Source organism: Cydia pomonella, chromosome 13, assembly GCF_033807575.1.
Source record: "Cydia pomonella isolate Wapato2018A chromosome 13, ilCydPomo1, whole genome shotgun sequence".
NCBI classification, from domain to species: Eukaryota; Metazoa; Arthropoda; class Insecta; order Lepidoptera; family Tortricidae; genus Cydia; species Cydia pomonella.
This window is the reverse complement of record NC_084715.1, coordinates 6,311,555-6,328,552: the sequence shown is the minus strand read 5'-3', so window position 1 is coordinate 6,328,552 and position 16,998 is coordinate 6,311,555. Positions and strand designations below refer to the sequence as shown.

Here is a 16,998-nt window from a genome sequence, read left to right as displayed (position 1 = left end):
ACACACACAGCCGGGGCTCCTGAAGCGCCACCTCGTCACGCACAGCAAGTACCACGCCGGCGAGCGGCCCTACGTCTGCAGCGACTGCGGCGAGAGCTTCGCGCAGAAGGTGAGTGTCTGAACACACACAGCCGGGGCTCCTGAAGCGCCACCTCGTCACGCACAGCAAGTACCACGCCGGCGAGCGGCCCTACGTCTGCAGCGACTGCGGCGAGAGCTTCGCGCAGAAGGTGAGTGTCTGAACACACACAGCCGGGGCTCCTGAAGCGCCACCTCGTCACGCTCAGACTGCGCTATTTTGTTTACCTTTTTGAATACCTAATAATAATAATATATCGACTAAAGGTCGCTGATCGCTCGCGCTGACGAGACGACAGCAGGGTCGACTACAAATGAAAATAAGTGAAACAGAGTGAAAGAAAAACGCTTTTTTTTTCAATTATCAGAACAAATATACGCATTTGTAGGCATATATAAAACATCCGTGTTCGTCCACAGGAGCACCTAGTGATGCATAGCCGCTTCCACGGCTCGCTGTCCCCCTTCGTGTGCCCCGACTGCGGCGTCGCCTTCGCACGCAAGTTCCAACTTGTCAACCACGGGAGAGTCCATGGAAGAGTTCCGCACGCTTGCCCTGTCTGTGGGAAAGAATTTCTACAGAAACGGACTCTTGTTGCACATATGAAGTTAGTATAAATAATATTTAGACCACCCAACGTACGTACTTACATAGCAAGTGTTAGTGTTCTTCGACTCGGCCATCCTGACAAAAGCAGGGCCTTCGCACGCAAGTCCCAGCCACGCTCAACCACGTGAGAGTACATGAAGAGTTCGGCACGCTTGCCCTATCTGTGGGAAAGAATTTCTAGAAAAATTGACACATCTTGAACATAATAAGTTGGTATAAACAACATCGCGGTAAATAGTCGCCCGACACGGCCATCTTGACAAAAGCAGGGCCTTCTTACGAAAGTTCCTTACTTATCAACCATGGACCGGTTAACGAAGAGTTCCCCACGCTTTTCCTGTTTGTGGCAAAGAGTTCCTGCAGATACGGACGGATGTGTAACAAGTTACACATATAAAGTAAGTAGAATACTTTCACTGGAATCATCTTAGCAGCTTTTTAAGAGTAGTTTGACTCGGTCTTCTTAACTCCTTACGAAAACGTGGCCTTCGCGCGCAATTTCCAACTCGTTAACCATGGTCAAATCCAACGAAGACTATCACGCTTGCCTTTGTCTGCGGGGAGGATTAAAGATCTAACCAGCCTTTTCTGATTTTGCTGCCAAAGTCTTATTTAATTTAGTTTAAGTTAAATTTTAATCTTACGTTTAAATATAATAAGTTAAATGTAATATGATCCTAAGTTGGTCGAAATAAATGAATTTATTATTATTATTATTAACTACTAGGTCGTCATCCGCGCAATTTTCGTGGTATCTGCCGTCGTGAATGCAGAAGGTTCTAGTTCAATACCAAATATATTTGCACATGAAACACGGAGATTTTTACCCATTTTTAAATTCCAGAATCCATACGGGTGAAGGAGTGGTGGCATGCCTGGAATGTGGCGAGGCGTTCAAGTGTAAGACAGAGATGCAGCAACACTGCAAGATGTCGCGGCACTGTATGAGCGGCAGCGTCACGCAACAAACACAGCAACAACAGGTAAACAACATATGTATCATTATCACGCGAGACTGATATTCTTATAAAAATCAGACTAGTTCATTTGTGAAAAAAGACGACTATAGAATCAATAGAAACCAATTGATTAAACCAAATGAACATGCAAACTTTCGTGGTTTTGTTTACCGAGACGACGCAATAAAGCGGCAGTCAAAATATTTTCACACAAAGAACAGTTTACTATATGTATTTTTGCCGTCTTATCCAGGTCCAACAACAGAACACCCAACAACAGCAGCAGCAACAACAACAGCAGGCTCAACAACAAGCCCAACAACAACAACAGCAGCAGCAGCAACAGGCGCAACAGCAAGCCCAACAGCAGGCGCAGCAGCAGCAACAACAGCAACAACAGCAGCAGCAGCAGCAGCAACAACAACAACAACAGACGACGGTTATAAAACAGGATGATTTCAAGCCGCAAATAGTTCATGTAAGTAAATTGGTAATTTCTATCGTTGGTGCCATCCACGCCACGATGACGCGCAGATTTGTCAAATCTAACCTTTATTAACATGACAATACGAGTCAAGACACACGTCTTCGTGAATGACACGATCTGTATTAATGATTTAGGTGCAACAACGGAGATTCGAAACGATTGTTTAACGTCAGTAACCGCAAAAAGTGACTCAAATGACTATACTGTATCAGAAAGTAGTACATATGTGACCGCGGCCGGCAAAACGTCCCAAGGACGCCTTGAAAGGTTATTCGTATAAAGATACAATCAAATCTCGTCCTTATGGCAAGTGATAAAGTGGGTCGTTTGGCCGGTTTGGTCGCATATATGATTATTATACGATAAATATGAATTATTTCTTATAAGCTTTTATTTTGTGTTATTTGTCCTGTGGTCTATATGTTTGTAAACAAATCATGCAAGCTAATTAGACTTCTCATCATTTTATTGAACTGAAACTGCATATAACGCAACCTCTTTGTGTTCGGGTTTGTTAGAATTGTCTCGTTAAGTAATTGTACACGCAGCAATGAAAGCTTGCATTCAAAATATATAAAATGAACCATAGAGACTCACTGAGAGATAAATTTAAGGAAATTGACATCATGACAGTGCACTGTCAATACATTTATGAGAATATTCTGTATGTGCATAAAAATATTGCCGATTTTAAGAAAAATTGTGACATTCATAATATTAATACTAGAAATAAACATAAGTTCGCCGTGCCCTTCACTCGGCTCCATAAAATTAAAAAATCATTCATGGGTAATTGTGTGAGATTTTATAATAAACTTCCAAACCATATTACTGAGTTACCAATTAATAAATTTAGGAATCATGTAAAGCGTAAACTTATTTCTAAAGCTTATTATACCACACAAGACTACATGAATGATAAAACAACGTGGGATTAATTGTGATTCGAAATGATTAATTATTTATTATATTTGAATAATATGCATGTATTTCCTTTGTTGTTTTTATTATATTTGTTTGACATTTAGAATTTATTCTAGAAACAATCTAGACTAGTATTTTTTATACATTTTTTTTTGTATGACTATATTTTGTGAAAGTTTTAGTATTAAATTTGATATATGAATTATATTCATTAGTATTATATATGGAATAATATTTACAACATCAATAAATTGCTCTGATAATTAGATTAAGATAATTATATGTAATACTGTCTTACTATTCATAAGTGCTTGTTGCTGGGCCTACATGAATAAAGTATATTTGAATTGAATTGAATTGAATTGAAAAATAAATTTATTATAAAAAAAAATATTTGTGTCAGTTATTGACAAACTTTAAATTTTTTATATGAATAATATTTTTATTTTAATGAAAATTGCTAAATACATATGTGTGCGCCAGAAATGAATTTCATCTTAATAGCTAGGTAGTTTATTAGTTGTCGTTTTGCAGCTCATCGGCGCCGACGGTCAGATTGTGACAGAAAAAGTGACACCTGGGTACCCTTGTCCAGAGTGTGGATCTTGCTTTAACACTAAGGTACGTACGAAATTGAAATATCTATTTTTAACACAGCGAAAAGGGTGTAGACAAATACGTTGGCATTTCTGTTGATTTTTTTTTTTAAGTCAGTTTCATAAGTAATATAGTGTTTTCCACCTGTATGTCGATGGCTGAGATACGCGTCATACTCGTGAACGGGTGCTGTTTGTGGAGACCGGTCTGTTTAAGCTTACACGGGCTACATGTTATGTTATAAGTATGTAACTTTTGAGTGGCATTAACGTGAGACACTTCATTCAGTTTTTTTCTGTTTGTCTGATTTAGTTTCATGTCTTTTAATTATTTATATAAGAATTTAAGTCTTGGAGACCCTTTACATCTTTAGAGATGTAAAGATATGGATATTTTAATGATCGTTGTTTTAAATTATATTTTTCCTACTCTACTGTTATGTGTCATTTATGCATTCATTAACACGAATATAAGAACATACATAAAAGGTTTCAAGAAAAGTCTATATTGTCTATTCCTCATAAAAGCTCTTGTGCTTTTAATCGCTATAACGTTACTGCGATTAATGGCTACCAACCTAACAAAACCAAAACGAATACAGTTTTAAACTAAGTGCATTGCTGCCAACTTACAAAATATTCATTTGGTTGCATAGTAAAAATAATTACTTCATAAGTCAGGAACACGCATGTGACACCAGTAATATAGCAACACCCATAGACTACGAAGACCGCTTAGCGTGGCTTGTTAGTCTCCGTAGGCTACGGTGGCCAAAATTGAGAAAAAACTGTCCAAAAATTTAATTTAGCAAGTAGCAAGTACCAGGGCCTCATGAGTTACGAGGAGTCGCCGAACGGCCGGCCGCGGCCCGGGGCGGGCCGGGCGCGTAACAAGGTATGCTCGCGCGTCCTGGCTATATACTTTTGCTTTGTTTACCTAAATTAAGATTTATTTTTGTTGACTCGTAGGAAAAATATCGTATGCAACGTTGTATAAGTAGGTCAAAAAATGCTCGTGGCGTATTCCTTCGGCTCCGGCTCACATTGTAACTCACGCCACTCGCCTTTTTTGACCCTTCTTATACAACTTGCATAAAATACTATTATTTCTGACATTTAGACTTTTACATCTCTAAAGACTATTGGTATTTGTTGTTTGTATTTTTTTATCATAGTTTTTTGTCTAATGCGACATTTAGATACTGTATACATCTCTAATAAAGTATGTAATATTTCATTGATTCCATATTTGTAATTGTATTTTGTTATTTTATTGAAATTTGACATGTAAAAGTTCCCCTATGGCCTGTCTGTTGAGTAAATGTTTGTTTGCAGGAGGCACTGTCACTGCACGTGCGGCTGCACGCGGGCGACCGCACGTGCGTGACGGACCTGTGCGCGCTCACGGCCGCGCTGCAGCCCGGCCTCGTGCAGCAGCACACGCAGCACAGTGAGTCCCACCCTCCATCAGATCTATACTAACACCATAGACAAATATAAATAAAGAAAGACTGGTAACTCTATTTCTTACCAAAACGCGAGTTATTTCGTAGTCGACATCTAACGTCTAGTAGTTGATTTATCAGTACTGCTACTTGACACCAGATGTGACAAGTGTCGCGAATGGCGAAAAATGTATTGCCAAAACAATTTAGAAGAATAGAATAGAAAAATGTTTATTGCAAAACCATCTACAAACAGCACCACATTAGTTAAAAAAAAAGAGAAAGAAAGAAGATCTAATACACTAAACAGTTATAACTACTTGTAACCTATACTAACATACAATAGTTACAGTGATGATTTGCAACTAATATTACATGCAGAAGGAGTTGGAAATAGAGTTCCGGTTAATCTGATTATAATATTAGCTAAAAAATTGTTTAGCATTCGTGTTTTCGTTCGACGCGACATTTATTGTCAACTAGCAGTGCTGATAAATTCCGCCACGTGATGCTAGATGGCGACTACGAAATAACTCGCGTTTTGTTAAGAAAACTGATGTATGCAGTTATCACTCTTTTTTTACTTATATTTCTCTATGCTAACACTAACATTAAAGCGCAACGTTGTTTTGTGCTTATGCGATGGACGCATGCGATCATGGAATGTTGGGAGAATTACTTACCGATGCGTTTACCGTGTAAAACATTATACGGTTATTAGATCATCTGATTTCAAATGGGTGTGCTACAACCGCTCGCTTAAGGAAATAGTGGAGAATTTTGTACACTTCGCTTTGATTTTGAAGTGTGTGGTTGTCGTCGATTTTTGTTAAATTTTTATAAACATTTTACTAAGAGCAATCAAGAATATATTAGGGCAAGAATGTGGTATAAACTTGTGTTTAAAAAAATCTAATAATCTTCTGCCCAACTAATTAGCGAGCCACACATATTGGCTAATGGTAGAATGTAAATCTAAAGATAAATTAAATATTTGTTAATAATTAATACTTTTTTTGCTTTCAGATCAACCTATACAAATAATATCCTCAAATCCGAACAACGTAGTACACACGCAAGTTATTGCCACTGTAAGTATGAATATCGTAGCGTTAGTAAAATATCCTTAATGGTAACAAAATTACGCTGATGTTTGTTTGACGATAATATAACAAGTTTCAACAACGCAATATTATTTCAGCAAAATCATCACATAGCAACGCCGCGGCCGAAGATCCACTTTTGTGTAGATTGTGGGAAAGGGTTTGCGGCGAAACATGGCCTATTAGCGCATCACAGAAGGTAAAAATTACATACTTAAAGCAACAAATGTCTATCTTAGGTCCCAAGTTGAAGTTCCTCACCTTCATTGTTTGTTGTGGGGCTTTCAATCACACTGCGGTCATTCGAATTACTGCTGCAAAGAATATCCAAAACCACGCCAGAAAGGTCGCATAGATCACTGCAATTTTAAGCAGTGTTTCCTTACTAATAAAGTTGCTTTCCTTTTAGACACCCAGACGGGAGCTGTACGCTAAGAACGCACGTATGCGACCAGTGCGGCAAAGCGTTCTTCCAGAAAAACCACCTCATGCTACATCAGAGACAGCACATGGACTTGCCGCCTAGAAGTGTAAGTAGATGTTGCATAATTGTACATTACTACACAGGCCGGGACGAAAGCTCGCTTCGCGCTCGGCCGATATGTCTTCGGCCGGCAACCCCATATTTCCCGCCGGGGTATTTATTATTATTATTGGGGTTTTTGGGCCTTTGAGGGCCACGTCGACCAGGTAGTGATCTATTGTGACAGCCCTTTAAAGTTCATTACTGATGCCCGTTGAATCCAGGAAATTCCAGATTCTTTGGGCCGTAATGTTCTGTACCTCATAGGGTTGCAATACGTGCCGCCCTAAGTGGATACTTCTTTTAGACATTAGTGGTCCACAGGAACAGAGAATGTGCATTGCAGTCTCCTCTGATTCCTGGCAGAACCTGCATGTCGTGTCTTGTTTCTTCCCAATTTGAAACATGTGTTTGTTCAACTTACAGTGTCCAGTCAATATTCTGGTCACCGCGCAGGTTTTGTGTCTTTTGAGCTCTAAGAGCTCCTTAGCAAATTTGTTGTTGAACCCTTTGATTAGAGCTTTCGAGTGTTCTTGTCCTTTGACGAATTTCCACCAATCGATTGCTCTTGATCGCGCCGAGGTATGTACAGTCTTTTCTCAAACATGCAATGAAATAATAATAAAAATAGGATGATGATGATTGTTTCATGTCCTAATGTGATAGTTTATTCAGTGCGTGGGGTATTGATGGGGAAACAAAAATTTGATTAATTTGGCGCTACGACGCACGCCATTACGCTTTTTTTCCTTTTTTTTTTCTTTTTTTGTGTTTTTTTATTATTACTTTGGGAGGGCTATTAGGAGGGCTGTATCTCCTAAACCGTGCGTCGTAGCGCAAAAATAATCAAATTTTCGTTCTCATTTAGGAAACCCTGAAATAATAATAATAATAAAACACAAATAAGAAAAAAAAGAGGACTTTGCCGGCCTAGGCCTGCAAGATAAATAAAAAATAAAAAATGGGATTCCACCAACCAACAAATAATCTGCCGTTCCGTAGAAAAACTAGTCTATAGCATATTTGTCGACAGGGGTAGCCTTTTTTCACGATTTATACGTTGGTCCGACGACAAAAAAACCTTTGACGAATAATTGAGGTTTGTGAATACAACATTCAATATAAATATTTATTTAGCAGAGAGATACGAGTAACAACGACAACGGGGCGATAATCATGATAACGGGACATTCGAAGAACTTCCAATCACCACAACAACAGGCGCAACAACAGGCACAACAGCAAGCGCAACAACAGGCACAACAGCAGGCGCAACAACAGGTAATTATTTTCTTACACCAATGATGTGCTGCCTTGTAATAACGCTTTGACAACCAAAAGACGTTAACTGACGCACGCGACTAGAGCCCCAATATCAGCCTTCATGCATTCCGACAAGGTTCATAATATCGTGCACACTATTGGCACGGCGATGAAAGGGTTAACAGTGTTAACTGTTTGTGGCGACAATAGGGAGGTTTACCCTATTATGACATTTACATTTTCTGGGAGGCCAATCGCTTTGAGTCTAGGTGTTCGAAAATGTACCGAAAACTTAGCCGCCATTTAGAATTCTTAACTTCCTTTACCGATTGTGCTCGAATCATTACTTGAAGGTTTGAGGAGCCTCTTAACTTGTATATACGAAAGTAAAATATAATTAGACATGTAAGTTGTAAGTTCAACTTTCAGCATTATGGTTAAAAGTTAATCTACTTACACATTGTTTGTTTGTTTCAGGCGCAAGCAGCGCAACAGGCCGCACAGCAAGCCGCCCAGCAAGTCGCCCAGCAAGTCCAGCAACAGGTCCAGCAACAAGTCCAGCAGCAGATGCAGATCGAGATAGACTCTCAGGAGCACCAGCAGCCGACGCACATACAAGTCGTGAGTTCATCTTTAAAGTTTTAGATTCATGCTTCATCGTGCATATCATCTTTGTCCTAAATTTGAAAACTAGTTTAAATGTGTCTTTAATACTCGAGAATACGGTATAGTCTTCCTCTCCCTGCGTTCTACCGTGGTAAATAGACGGCGTCGAGTCGATAAAATGACAGTGTAATTGACTCGTTTGTCGTTTCAGGTGACGAACCGGTCGGGGCAGGTGATCGGCAACCAGATCGTGGTGGGTGGCGTGGGGCGGCGCCTCGTGGGCTCGCAGCTGCACGTCATCGGCCGCGACGGCAAGACTATCGGCACGCAGCTGCCGCTCAAGCACCAGCGGCACAACGCCACCAGGTGAGACACCAGACCGTGGCCCTCGTGGGCTCGCAGCTGCACGTCATCGGCCGCGACGGCAAGACTATCGGCACGCAGCTGCCGCTCAAGCACCAGCGGCACAACGCCACCAGGTGAGACACCAGACCGTGGCCCTCGTGGGCTCGCAGCTGCACGTCATCGGCCGCGACGGCAAGACTATCGGCACGCAGCTGCCGCTCAAGCACCAGCGGCACAACGCCACCAGGTGAGACACCAGACCGTGGCCCTCGTGGGCTCGCAGCTGCACGTCATCGGCCGCGACGGCAAGACTATCGGCACGCAGCTGCCGCTCAAGCACCAGCGGCACAACGCCACCAGGTGAGACACCAGACCGTGGCCCTCGTGGGCTCGCAGCTGCACGTCATCGGCCGCGACGGCAAGACTATCGGCACGCAGCTGCCGCTCAAGCACCAGCGGCACAACGCCACCAGGTGAGACACCAGACCGTGGCCCTCGTGGGCTCGCAGCTGCACGTCATCGGCCGCGACGGCAAGACTATCGGCACGCAGCTGCCGTCATTTTCTTAATCGGAACCCCGAGGAACCTCCAAGATGACACCCATATCGATTTTTAAGAAAAAATAATGTCCGCCATCTTGGATTTCAAAATGGACGTCATTTTCATAATTGGAACCCCGAAGAACCTCGGAGATGACACCCATATCGATTTTTAAGAAAAATTAATGTCCGCCATGTTGGATTCCAAAAAGGACGTCATTTTCGTAATCGAAACCCCGAGGAACCTTGGAGATGACACCCATATCGATTTTTAAGAAAAACTTTTGTCCGCCATCTTGGATTTCAAAATGGACGTCTTTTTCGTAATCGGAACCCCAGAGGAACCTCGGATATGACACCCATATCGATTTTTAAGAAAAAATAAATGTCCGCCATCTTGGATTTCAAAATGGACGTCATTTTCGTAATTGGAACCCCGAAGAACCTCGGAGATGACACCCATATCGATTTTTAAGAAAAATTAATGTCCGCCATCTTGGATTCCAAAATGGCGTGTATGAAACTCAGGGACCGCCCTTCCCGCCCGCCGCCCCTCGCACCCCGCACGGTTGCCCTGTCTAGACGCCTTCGTCGACCGACTGTATTATTTCTTAGACTGTGGTATTCCTAAGTCTTAATATTAACCAAATGCCTGTTGTTCCAGCGGTGACGTGAAAGAAGTGAGCGGGCTGGTCCTGTCGACGGCGCGCGGCTCCAACCTCATCAAGTACGAGATCTCCCTCCCGCAGGCCGCGCCCGTCGTGCCCGTCGTGCAGGTGCAGCAGCTGGACTGAGCGCCGCCGCCGCCACTGGACACTGACAAAACGTACGTCTACACCAGACAATGATAGCTCCATACGTCATCCTTGCGTGGATCGTGCTGGGTTGAGTGTATCCGACAGTGAAAGAACGTGACCAGAGGTCATATGCGTGAGTGATCTGCTTCGCTATTGCTGCCGTTTGAGATAATAAGGTCAGCAAGTGCAGATTTTAAAGTACGATGATAATTGATCTACTCGACATATTGTGTGTATTCCATTCTGATCTTAAGATAACGTAAACAAAACCCACGTGACTTGGTCGTTTGACCAATGTTAGAGTTCCATAGATATAACATGTACCTCATTGGCCGAATGCCCGAGTCATGTGGACTTTTGGAATAAACCATTGGAAAGTAATTTGATTGGATCTCCGTCCTGAATAAAATTGTGTATTCTCTACATGAGATCTTAATCTAAAGGGTATATATAATCAGTCTTGATCATCCACAGAATTAAATTGAATGAGTCTTATATTCAGGCTTGCGTTTTGGATGGATTATTTATGGTGTTTTCATAACTAAGTGTACCATTTACTTTTATTCGAAAAACAAGTTATTTCGACTAGGACCATTGATTGAAACAAAGATAGAAAGTGTCCTCAGGTTTTTATACTTGTGACACACTTTCACATACTAGATGTATGTGAAAATGTGTCACAAAATTGACCATTTTTTTTGGACATTTTATTTTTATTTTTTGTCCTCATGATTTTGAGTAGAAATAACCCAAAAGATGGTGTTTTTATTTCAAAACTATTTTATACACTTTTTTCAGAAAATGCCCTTAAATATAGTATGATACTTTACTAAACAGTAAATGAATATTGATATACCTTATGTCTATAGCAATAAGGTATGAGTTAACTGAATGGACGCGGGAACATCATGTTTACATTATAGCGATCGTTAGGACACTTGATTAATACGTGACGACAAATCATCACAACAAGCTTTAACTTTGTTGTAAACTGAACACAGTAACACGGATAGGACCGAATATAAACTACTAATACCTATATCTTTATTTATTATATTGACGAATGTACAATAATATTTAATTTTTGCGCATATGCGCCCCTGATTTTAAGTAGCAACTTTCTTCAATGCAATTCGTTTATATGGGAATAATTTAAACTTATAGAATTCAGAACGAGTCACTGAATATACGTGAAATGTAAAAGATTTGCAACAAAATCTATTAAACAATACATTTTAAATATAACGCCTAATATGTGTCTAATGGATTTTGGTTGTCGAGGGCTGCTTTTAAGATAGGAGTGTTCTAAAATTTAGAACATTAACGCTTTCGAGCGTTTGTAAAAAGACAGGATATCACTTAGTAACTGTAATTATAGTGTATACTATAGCGTAGCTTACTGATAGTACTGTACATATCAAAGTTTTGTAAGCACTGATCGTGTATATTGTAAAATCTCTGTACGTAAGCATTTAAGTTTTTCGTTTCGTATAAGTTTGTTAAGTACATTATTTTTAATTGTGTTATCGAGTAATGGCAGGTTTCAGTTTTAAGTGCAATTGGAATTATATGTTAGGTCTCAGTTTTTATTTAAACTTTTATATGCAAAATCAGATAAACCCATTTACAAGTGAACGTTTTAAAATAAAACTAATGGATCTGCGTACGTTGAAACTTGTAAGTGGGTTTTAAATTGAACCGAAGGTTTTGGATTATTGTGTATCTAGTCTGTGATAGGGAATGTCTATTACTGTCTGCAACAACTGAACATTTCGAGAAGCAATACTTTACAAAATAACTGCCAAACGTGTGAATATGTATAGCCCCACTGTAAGTAGTGTTCAATAGAGTATAACGCAGCTTATAGTTGTATTCATAAATCGTATAGCTTAAGGGGCTGTTTCACAATGTCCAAGTTAAGTCCTGAATAAGCTACTTGCCACTTATCTGACGAATAAAGTAATCGTTGGCGTTTCACAATTTTCTAATAACCTTAACTGGTAGATAAAGAGCTAAGTTTTATCTGGCAGTTAATTTATTTGTTAATTATCTATCCGATACCTACTTTACTTTTGTGAAACAGACTCTAAAATGTCCTAAATCGTTTTCATATTCTATTCGCTTACACTAGAATTTATTTGACCAAATTTTGGTCTATTCTTTTACGATTGTTACCCAGTTTGCCAGTAGTTTCAACAAATATCAAAAATACAATTTTGATTGTAAGATACATTGGTAGTACAGAATTAAGTTATTTAATAGCTATTGGATATCATTTCATGTACAATTTTCATAGACACATACGATGTTCAAATGCGCCTCAACTAATGCCGAAGATTTTCGAGCCTCTGAATCAGTTCCCTATTTGAGTGCTTCCATACGAATTGTCAAAATAGATTGATTCTATTTAGCGGTGTAGACAGTATTAAGTTTCTATAAATTATATCAGTAAACGGCTTAATCGAATGACTTAATAAGTGGCGTTTGTGGTTTAAACTACTGTAAAATTATCCTACATTGTGTAGGCATTATTAGTCAAACAAGTAGAGAGGGAGTAGTATACAAAGCCTAAGTGTGAATTTCATGAAATCATATTAGTATCACGTCGATATAGAGGAATATATGACACAACAGGGTTAGGGCTGTTAGGTATATCAAATCTATTGATAAAATTAGGCTTCGAACGCACTGCGATTATTTTCTTGCGGTTCCAGAACCGCAAAATGTGTAACGCACGGCATGTTTCATAAGCGCACGCACGTGCAAGACTGAAACCGCAAGAAATGAGACTGAAACCGCAAGAAATTAATCGGAGTGCGTTCTAAGCCTTAAGCCGATTGTAGAAAGGTTTAAATCAATTAAGACACAGTTATTTAATTATTACTCTTTATAGTTTTAGCCACAAACACCATATGTCATATGAGCTCTGAATGTATTGCAAATTTATTTTATTTGCCATTTACTTACTTGTAAATATTACAGTGAATACCTATAATTTTTATATTAAAGTGAAAATATACATAACATAATTTAAACACTTGTTCTTTATTTCGCTTATGTCGTATCCCCTACATGACATGGTTCCCACTAAAACGTAGTGATTATATGCTCTTTGGTTCCCACGCTGAAGGGTTTTAGTTACCAAATTGCACACTAGATGGAATTGGTCTGTTCAGTAATAGTACTGCATCGCGCTATCTAGATATTGTTTGAATTAGTGGCATTAAAGACTCGTACAGGTTTTGTTTACTTACTCGCATGCGATTTTAGTTACATTGCGGACTATTGAGGTTACAACTAATTCGGCGACCGATCAAATACCGCAATGTAATGAAACTCGCATGCGAGTTCTCGCACCGTGTAAATGAGCCCTTAGTTACTAAACAGCATGCTAGACGTCGTTATTATGACTAGTGGAGAATCTGAATCACCATCCACCGATGTCTCCATCTTTGCATGTTTATTTACAGTTTGTTACTTTTTTAAATACGTTGAATGTTTCCTATATATTGTATTACCTATGTCTGGCACTGAGTACCGCCTATCTATAGCCTCCCACGCCAGGGAAGTAATCAATGCGATCATCAACCGTCTTTTTATTCGGCCTCGGGCCCTCGGACCAATTTGTCTCGACACCGTCCGCGATATCGTATCGACCAGCCCTAAGGAGCATTTCGACTTTACTTTCTAAAACTCGTATCTGATGCAAGCCTTTTATAGAAAAAAAGCTCCTTTTATAGTCAAATAAGGTATTACCATCGAATGTATGCGTCAGGAGGAGTCCGAATCTACTTAAACCTTCTGTGAGGCATTTGAAGTTTTATAAATCACTGAAAAATTTGTTAGCAGCTCTGGTCAGGTCAGGTCAGGTCAGGGTTGGTATGACTTTTTCCAAGATAATTTTGAGCCATTTTCTTGTGTAGATACTTCTTCAAATGCCTCATGCGAGGGCTGCCGACGCGGGCCGAAAAAATAAAAAAATCTCGGTCCCTTGGGCGTTTCTGTGAAATCGCGTTTTTTCACCCTTAAAAAAATCCTAAATTATAAAACATTAGAGATATCTCTGCTCTGACTCAAAAAGTTTTCGGGTTTTCCCGGATGCTTTTATTAATCCCGGTCAGACGTTCCCGGAAAGGCTAAGTAAAAGCCTTAGTAAAAGTACCTATCTATTCACCAACTCAACAAAAACGCTACGAAAATTCCGGATTATCCTTCAACACAATTGTCTTAAGTACTTTCGGATTGAAGTATTCAAGTAAATGACCCGTGTTCATCTCGGGACAAGATAATATTATAATCAGTGTGTAATCAGTACAAATCGGGTTGTTCATAAAATGTAATGCTTTCAATCAGCATCTGGTCGGGCGTTAAGTGCCGCGGTGGTCATCATCGCGAATTGACAATCGTAGGGTTGTAATTTTTTTTAAACGACTTTTAAAAGGGGGAACCTTATTCGTCGGGAGCTATATGCTACTTTATTTTCCTCCTTTTTATTTATAAAAATGGCTTTCATGGTTTTAATTTGTTAATTATGTTAAAATGAAATACAATCTTTCACTAAACACGTCGAACACAAAAGGTGAATAAGACATTTAAATTTTTACGCGCAAATTTAAGCGGTACAAATTTTACAGGCATCGATAAAATATCAAAAATACGTTATATATTTATTTGAAACCTTTAAATACCAACATGCTTTTCTCGCTAGGTCCTAGCCTTGAGTAGAGCTTAGACTACCACATACTTAACGCCAATGACCTTCAATCTGAATCCCTTAGTTTTCTAATGTTTTTTGTAGCTTATTATCATATTAACAGCAACGGCTGTAAGCAATATAGTATTCCATATTTACTTCAAAGTTCACTGTCTTCGAGATATTTGGCATCAATATTGAACAATTTTAGGCAAAAAAACTGGTTTTCTGGCCATAACTTTTGTGTTAATTAGTTTAAAATTAAAATCTCTGACTAATTTTTAGAGACGTGTATGTGATGTTGTAGTATGTGTAGATTTCGTATATGTAAAATCCTTCACAGCAATTGAGTAACGAAAAGAGAGTTTTTAGACAACAATGTTTAAAAGCAATATAAAAAAATAAGTTTTCATTTGTTTCAAAATTTCGGCAGACCAGAATGGAGATTAAAGATTGAAGAACCGATAGCCGTTTGTCTTTTAATTCTATCTATAGTGCAAATGTAGGAGTAACGACTCAAAACTAGTCAAAAATCGATGAAAACCGCGGGGAGCCCCTTAAATTTACCATTCTAAACATGTGTTATAACTCACTGCAGTTATAATCTATTGCATGTTTAAATCATCCATGGAAAGTAAATTGAATCTTAAAAAGACATTTCGATATCCTTTATTGCGTATAAATCCCCTCGAATGCATTTCGAGAGTAATATATCGGCTATTTTATTTGGTTTAGCATTCCTATAGCTTCAAGCTTTATCTATTTTGACGACCGGTCTGGCCTAGTGGGTAATGACCCTGCCTGTGAAGCCTATGGTCCCGGGTTCGAATCCCAGTAGGGGCATTTATTTGTGTGATGAACACAGATATTTGTTACTGAGTCTTGTTCAAGTATGTATTTATCTGTATACGTATGTATATCGCCTAGTACCCATAGTACAAGTTTTGCTTAGTTTGGGGCTAGGTCGATTGACGAAGATTGTCCCCACATATACAGGACGTCCCAAGACTATGGGACATCAAGGGAAAGTACCTTAAATACAAGACATAGGATATTTTGCTAAAAGGAGACTTTATTGTATTTTCAAAACTAAGTAATACTGCATTCAAAGATTTAAAAAAAATAAGTTACTTTGTCTGGAAATCGAACCGACTCAAATGTGAAAAAAAAAAACCATTTTATGATGCCAATCGAAAGAATGCATAAAAAATAAGTCACTCAGAAATATGATATCGCAAAAGAAATGAATAGAGTAAAATTTTTGATTAAAATTTCAAGATTCGGTTTAATTCCCAGAAAAAGTAAGCAATTTTCAAATTTTTTTTAGAAATTCTAAATATAGTCTTAAAATATAAAATAAAATAAAGTCTTCTTTCAGCAAAATATCCTATCTACGATATTTAAGGGACTTTCCCTGGATGTCCCATAGTCTTGGGACGCCCTGTATATTTTATATTTTTTTAGGCTTTATTGCACAATACAAGAGAGCGCAAAAGGAGGATTAAGGCCCATGTAAATTAGTGGGTCTGACAGAAACTTGCAATTACTGCAGAATAGTAAAAGTAAGGATGTGATTTATTTATTTATTTATTTATATTAAAGCATTAGTATATGTTTTAACAATAGTTATATTTTTTGCATTTAATTTATGAAAAAGTTTTCATTTATTAAGTACATATCATCGAACTTTTAAGGATAAAAATAAAATACTAATTCTCACGCAGTGACAACCTTCACAGGCACAAGTAAAAAGTCGTTTTTTTTTCATTCCGCGAAGTTTTACGTCATTACAACAGCGATGGGATACAACGAGATTATACGAGTACAACATTTTACGCTCACAACGAGCGTGCGTTGATTAATTTTAACCATTTACGGCAATTGCGGGCCTACGTTTAATATTGTCATACAAAAAAGTAATAACGTTTTTAGGCAAAAAAGTAATAATGTTTTACAGTATTCAGAACACAATTACAGCGGTTTGAAAAAAAAAAAACATTTAGGCAAAATAGCTCAGTGGGTAAATACCT

General features: G+C 38.8%; 1 protein-coding gene across 1 annotated transcript; it reads left to right on the top strand.

Annotated features, from left to right (window-relative positions):
* The first annotated feature begins 121 nt into the window (after positions 1–121).
* On the top strand, positions 122–13,310 carry LOC133524042 (gastrula zinc finger protein XlCGF57.1-like). The gene is made up of 13 exons (XM_061859818.1): positions 122–230; positions 499–686; positions 1,533–1,671; positions 1,901–2,125; positions 3,593–3,679; positions 4,990–5,104; positions 6,126–6,190; positions 6,301–6,401; positions 6,612–6,732; positions 7,866–8,006; positions 8,466–8,609; positions 8,806–9,412; positions 10,143–13,310. Exons 2-12 carry the CDS (start codon positions 511–513, stop codon positions 8,962–8,964), a joined length of 1,473 nt encoding a protein of 490 aa, XP_061715802.1. The 5' UTR covers positions 122–230; positions 499–510; the 3' UTR covers positions 8,965–9,412; positions 10,143–13,310.
* The last annotated feature ends 3,688 nt before the right edge of the window (positions 13,311–16,998 follow it).